This window comes from Ambystoma mexicanum, chromosome 9 (assembly GCF_040938575.1).
Source record: "Ambystoma mexicanum isolate Mex_15411 chromosome 9, UKY_AmexF1_1, whole genome shotgun sequence".
NCBI lineage: Eukaryota > Metazoa > Chordata > Amphibia > Caudata > Ambystomatidae > Ambystoma > Ambystoma mexicanum.
The window spans coordinates 735,688,573-735,695,734 of NC_090931.1; the positions used below are offsets into that span (position 1 = coordinate 735,688,573).

Genomic DNA, 7,162 nt, shown 5'->3' on the forward strand with positions numbered 1-7,162 from the left:
TGTTTGGAGATATCGCAAATGTTAGAAAATGTACTTCGTTCACCAACCGCAAGGGCTTACCAAAATGTAGCCAGGACCACGGGCGAACCCCTCACTGCTGCAAACAACTGCACTTGCCTGCACTTCCACACAGTGATTTGCGCAGGAAAGGATTTCAACAGCCCCCTGGTGAGAGCTGCACTTGCCCGCACTTCCGCCTACCGAATTTAACACTAGTTTCCACTTACCTGTGGTTGGCAACCTGAGTATGACATGCACATTGGAGAAGCAATAGTACCCCAACTGTCTTCTCTCATTGTAAAACACAACCTTTTGTGAAATTACAAAACGGATTTGAGTAGCACAAGGATCTACACTGCCTGAACTGTAGGTATTGGCAGTGACGATTACTGTCTTCTAGTCCTACTTGACCTTCCAGCCATATTTGATATTGCTGGGGACATTAATCCTTCATAGGGGGCATGTGAACCAAGTTGCTTTTATTGACATTGTTAAGTACCTTAAGGATTATTATACACATTTAAAATGGTAGGACCGAGATCAAGGAGAGGAAAACGCAAGGTGTAATTTTATTTTATTATAATTTTTTTAATGTTGTTCCAGTGTGCTTTGTGTTAATGTTATTGACTAAGATTTATCTCTTTAAATAATTAAAACAATATAAAACATTTGTTGATAAGTATCTTCCAGCTGACCAGATATTAAAAAACTGCAAATGTTCCCTTACAGATTTCCATTCCTTGATGAAGATGTTGTCTCATTTTTGAACTCTCTGCCCATTTGGGATAAAGCAGACCTGACATTACCGCGTGGTATTGGCGAGAAACTGATCTTGCGGTTGGCAGCCAAGGAACTTGGCCTTGCTTCCTCCTGCGTTCTCCCAAAGAGGGCTATGCAGTTTGGATCCAGAATCGCAAAAATGGAAAATCACAAAGAGAAGGCATCAGATCAATGCTCCAGGCTTCAAACACTCTCAATAGAATGACAAGAAGCTGTCCCGTTCTTCTGTTACTAAGGTGGCAAGAGATTCCGCTTTGGCAGACAAATAGCTTGGCATTTTTATTCAGTATAACTAAAAATAATAAAAGTGATTTTCCAATTACTCGTTTCTTGATCATTTTGCTTCTTTCCTTTTAATCGTGATTTAAGTTGCATGTTTTTAGAATCTTGTATTTGTGCACCTATGTTATTATACACACATATACATGGATATGTAATTGCAAAATGAATTAGCTAATAAGGAAATAATCACATATATTAAGATATATGTTCAGTGCTGGTGGCATTGTCCTCCACTTCGCATCACCAAGTGAAAAAAGCCATTCAGAATTCTCATCTGTTTAATTAAATACTGAATAATAGGACCTTAAAACAAGATGAAAAATTATTCTGTCATCCTCATATCAGAAGAATGCATTTTCCCATATTGTAGTTCACAACTAGTTCAGCAAACAATGCTTTGAGAAATTGGTGCAGGGGTAAAGTCTTCATTTACATGTCGCTTGCATCCTAGCAACAGCATTCCATGTAGGGTATTCCAGATATGTCATGTGCTGGTGTCGCACATTTCCCTTGTATGATATATGATAGGTTATTTATAAGGCGCTTAATACCCAGAGGTTTCTAAGCACGGAGCCGGGGATTGAACCTGTGTCGTCTTGCTTCCAAGGCGAGCACGTTGCCCCTAAGCTATCCTCCCTTGTTGAATTGCCACTTGCACCTAAAAGGTTTGCATAAAACATGTTTGCAGTATGTTTGCATCAATAAATACATTTTGTGGTTGGGATACAATAGTGATATCGGATCAAATGGAGTGATATATAGTGCAATGTAAAAATTACCTTAGGTTCATTTTAGAAGCAATATGAATACAATGTGCCAATTTTACGACTTGAATGAATTAGCAAAGCACACTTCATTTTTCAGTGGAACCTGCCACTTCCATGCAGCGGTTTCTCTACTGCATCATGCCATGTATACTCTGTAATTACTGGTTATGGTTGCAAGTCCACGTTTTTCTTTCACAAAGAAAACCAAATATTGACCATCATTCCTGCTATTTGAATGTATTTTGAAGATTTTGTAAAAAAAAATAGATAAAACATTTATCTGCGTTAGCAGATGTACAAAATACTAAAATGTCCCTTTGCAAAAAAGGTGACCAAAAGACCAATGCTCCTTTGGTGAAGTACCATTGTGCAGTCAGTCCCAGGAAGGGGCTTCAGTAGACTCTTGGGCCGGGAGATGCTGTGCAATGTGACCCCCGCAGGTGGTATATGATGAACACCCGAAGTCACGCTGTTTCCCTTTGCTGCCCCTCTCACCAGCCTGTCAATTCATGGACAGGAGGGGACACCAGCCATGCTTGTGTAGGAAGTGGACCGAAAGTATGTACCACAAGGTGCTTCCCAGAGGAAATCAAGTTTGTTTTAGAGAATCCGCAGTTTTCCACAAACTTCAAAATTGGAGATAGGTTGAACGCTCTAGGAAACAACCAGCTCATGAGTGAATCTTGGGGAACTGTGAAAGTGAAAACCAGAGAATCCCAGAACAGTGCCATGGTAATATTTGGTGAATAACGGAGCTTTTACGCCAGAACTCAAAATAGTGGCACTACTTTTTATGACCTCCCAATGCAGTGCCACTGCTCATTTGACTCCATAAATGTCACACGTGTGGGTCAGGGCAAGGGATGGCAGGAAGCAAGCTTATCACAATCATCTCATTTGTCCGAATAATGGGTAATCCCAATGGCATACATTAGCAAGCATTTTACTGCTCACCCTTCGGTATAAATGGGAGCTAGTTATGAGTGTTAAGGGGGTTAAGAAGGCGTTTGAGTGATTGGAGTTGTTCGGAGCAAGCGGATAGTGATGAGAAAAGCACAGCAGAGGTGTGAGATAGAACATCTTCGGAAGTGACGTGCAGTTGTAGAGCAGACATAGGAATGCCATTCTTCCATTTAAAAGTTCTTCAAAGTTTAGAGAATGAATTGAGCATTTCCATTTAATGTAAAACAGTGCAATTGTTATGTCTGGTAGCAAATTCGGGGCCCAATTAATAGAATCCAGCGCTGAAGTAGTGCAAGCGCTGCGCGCCGAGAATGACCATGCACCACGCGTGCGCCAGCCTTGGCGCAAACCAGCAATTGTGCGGCACACATATTCATGGATTTTCCGAGGCATCAGTAGCCGTGGCGCAATGAGCATAAAGCAGCACCAGTAACGCCCCCAACACGCCCCGTGCGCAGGGCAAGCCAGTGAAATGCCAACTACGGCGCAAAGCCCCACGCAATCCCTGGGACAGCACACAGCCCCCCCATCGTAATTGCATGAAAAATCAGAGAGTACCCCGGTCGCACCAGCCAAACCTTGTGGGAAGGCCTGTGCGTACCCCGGCCGCACCCCAGCGTAATCGCGAACCCTCCTTGCACCAGCCAAATCACTTGGGAAGGCCTGCGCGTACCCCATCAAAATCGTGTACCCCGGTCGCACCAGCCAAATTGCGTGGAAAGGCCTGCATGTACCCAGTCTGCAACCTATCAAAATCGTGTACCCCGGTAGCACCAGCCAAATGGTGCGGAAAGGCCCGCGCGTACCCCAGCGTAATCGCGTACCCTGGCTCGCACCAGCCAAATCTCGTGGGAAGGCCTGCGCGTACCCCGTCTGCACCCCAGCGTAATTGCGTGGGAATACACACACAACTCCCCTGGAAGCGGATGCCTCCACACGGGACAGGCAGACCCCAGCAGTGGACCATACCCCGCTTGCAGCCCACACCAGATCAGACCACTCACCATCACCTGGGAACATACCCCGCAGGCAGTCCACACCACATGAGACCCGCACCATCACCTGTGAACATACTCAGCAGGCAGCCCACACCAGATGGGACCGCCCACCATCACCTGGGAACATACCCCGCAGGCAGTCCACACCACATGGTCCCCCCCCATCAACTGTGAACACACCCCGCAGGCAGCCTACACCAAATGGCCTCCCCATCACCTGTGAACATACCCCGCAGGCAGCCCACACCACATGGGACCCCCACCATCACCTGTGACCATACCCCGCAGGCAGACCCCGCCTCATGTCCCCCTCCCCCACCAGTGACTGCAATCTGCAGGCAGGCCCCGCCTCATGTCCCCACCCCCCACCTGTGATGGCAACCTGCAGGCAGGCCACGCCACATGTCCCCACCCCCCACCTGTGACGGCAACCTGCAGGCAGGCCACTCCACATGTCCCCACCCCCCACCTGTGACGGCAACCTGCAGGCAGGCCCCGCCACATGTCCCCACCCCCCACCTATGACGGCAACCTGCAGGCAGGACCCGCCTCATGTCCCCACCCACCACCTGCGATGGCAACCTGAGGCAGGCCCCGCCACATGTCCCGACCCCCCACCTGTGACAGCAACCTGCAGGCTGGCCCCGCCACATGTCCCCACCCCCCACCTAACATCACACATGCATGCATGTGTGCACACACATGAACAACATTGGTGAACAGCAGAGACACGCAAATGAGTCATGGAGGAGTGAAACATGCACTAAACCATTGAGACCAGACACCACTTAGATTTCAATTGCAAAAGATATATTAAGAAACATGTATGTAAGTCACACACAGTAAAAACATCAAATTAAACCTGCCTGAACCATATCAAAAACCAAAAGAAAGTGAAAACCAAAATCAATGTGATGTAAAAAATGAAAGAGTCAAAAATGTGGTCTATGTCCATTAACGTATGTACAAATGAAATCACATATCAAAAGAAAGCCATTCCTTAATGGTGAAAAAAACCAGTTCAAATTAAAATCCTAATATTTACAAAGATCCAGGGTCCATGGTCCCAAAACATGTAGAAACATCCTAAAAATCCAATCCAAAAATAACTATATACAAGATGCTAAGCAAAGTTCAGGAACTCCAAAAAAATGAAAAAAGAATGAAACCTACTCCCAAACAACTATATACAAAGGCAGTGGCTTAGTAAATCTCCGCCAGGGCATCATCGAACACTGCGTCTACTTCCACTAGGCGGGCCTCTGCTTCCCCCTCGAGGGCTTGCAGGGACTCCTCCATGCTCCTCTCGAACTCCCTGCAAGTCTCCTCGAGGACCTCCGCCCGCCTCTCTGCCCGATGCCATGAATTCTCTGCCCTGGCCAGGGTGAGTCCTGTGCCCGCTGCCGCTCTGCTCCGATTTGTTGGCCCAAACGCTCCAACATGGGAGCCATCCTTGTCGTAAGGACAACGTTTGCCTCATGGCCGATACCTGCCCCTCTGATGATGAATGTCCGGGTCCTGTTGCCTCCTACCCTGAGCCTGCTGCTGCCAAAATGTCCGGTGCCTGCGCCACAAGGACGGCCTTCGGGATGATGACACCACCCGGGGCCGTTGTGCATGTGCCCTGCTGCTTGGTGCCTGCACTTCTTCCATTGCCATAGCTCCTGTTGCAGCGCTGACCACCTCTGCTGATCCTCCTTAGACTCCAGACTGTGGCAGGGATGTGATCTCCACCAGACTGGCCGCCGGGGTTTGGGCAGGTACACAGGGGGCACTAGTGGTATCTGGGCCAGAAGATGACAAGGAGGACGACTGGCGTACAGAGGAGGAAGAGGAGGAGGGAGTCACAGCAGTGGCCAGCACACGTACCAAATTCGTGACCAGGAACTGAGGTAGCCAGTTCATGAGGTGACAGACCTCAGTGTGATGATGTGCAAGCCCCCGATTGGAAGTCTGCACATCATCACGAATGGTGCCTGTACGCCTCGCAATACCGGCTGGTAACAGTTCCTCCCTGTCACGAATTGCTTCATCCGCAGGTAGTGGTAGATCTGTTTGCGTGGATACACCCGCCACCTGTGGATGGGTCCAGCCTGAGGCATGCCCGCAGGAGCATACTGTTGCAGTCGCAGTTCCAGGGACAGCATCAGGCACAGGCCCCTCCACGGTGACGTGCACTGCCTCCAGCCCCTGACCCTGGACTGCACCAGTCACACCTATGTCATCACCTCCGCCAGGCCCCATGTGCTGGGCTGATTGTGGCATCCTACACCAACCTGGATGCCTCGCTACTGTCTTCCACATCGGATTGCTCCTGTGTGGGCTCATCTGCCCCTCCCACTGCCGAGGAGCCTACATCCAACTTCACCCTCTTGGGCCTCCCCTCAGCAGCTGCAGCTGTTGTCGCGGACGGGGCACCAGTGTCCTCGTTCCCGGAAGATGACGGTACCTGGGAGGATGACTGGGCCCTGCGTCTGTGCCTGGTGGAGGCATCCCTGCTGCCGTGCTCCACAGCGCTTTCTCCGCCCTCTTCTTCCTTCGTCACTGTGGATAGGGAAACCTAGAACACAAACATCAGGCTACTTAAAATATGTGTGTATGTGTGTTTGTCACAATGCAAATGTACATCAGTGGCACTGTCAAAGGTCACAACCATCATCACCCTCCACTACACACAGGGAAGTGCCTTTCACACACATTCACAAACATGTCTGTCATTCACAACAGACATTCACGTCCTTGGACAAGCAAGGCACTGACACAAAATCATAATTGTGTATTCAGCTCACACACATCATGGGACATACACATCTCATTCACACACATCACCTGACAGTCATGAGGCAGGACATGGAGCTATCACGTCACAGTGCACTCAAGGGCAAATTGGCAGCGTGGGGCTATCACAAATCAAGAACTCAAGTAACATACATCCCAGAGTGTTGGCCAGTCACACACTCACTACTCAGACACACTCACATGTACACTATACATATCCATGATGGTGGCATAAGCACCCATGTGTCACACCTCTCGCATGCCCCAGTCCAGACACAGGTATGCAAACATGTGCGTTACATGCCGGTGCGCATCACGCATTGCAACACAGACACCATTGATGTGGGACACGCTTAAATGGACTCACATGCAGCACTCTCAGGGACATTCACACACACATCTGTACAGGAAGCATGCCAGACATAAGGCCAAGGTGCACACTCCAGCCCCACGTCAACATGCACATGCACTATGGTGGACAACAAAACATGAACACTTACCAGTCGACTCCATACGGAGAACCAACTCCAAGAGCTGGGCGTACAACTCTGGGTAGAATTGCTCCAGGACCCTCATCTTGTTGGTGGTCAAACG

At 48.8% G+C, this 7,162-nt stretch overlaps 1 protein-coding gene across 4 annotated transcripts in view; it reads left to right on the top strand.

Annotated features, from left to right (window-relative positions):
• The window catches only part of LOC138488560 (asparagine synthetase domain-containing protein 1-like), a 205,245-nt gene extending 204,143 nt beyond the window's left edge, over positions 1-1,102 (top strand). For all 4 annotated transcript variants that reach the window (XM_069615634.1, XM_069615635.1, XM_069615636.1 and 1 more), the window contains one exon: positions 730-1,102. In XM_069615634.1, coding sequence (XP_069471735.1) covers positions 730-985 — 256 coding nt within the window. In that variant the 3' untranslated portion in view covers positions 986-1,102. The remainder of the gene's footprint in view (positions 1-729) is intronic.
• The last annotated feature ends 6,060 nt before the right edge of the window (positions 1,103-7,162 follow it).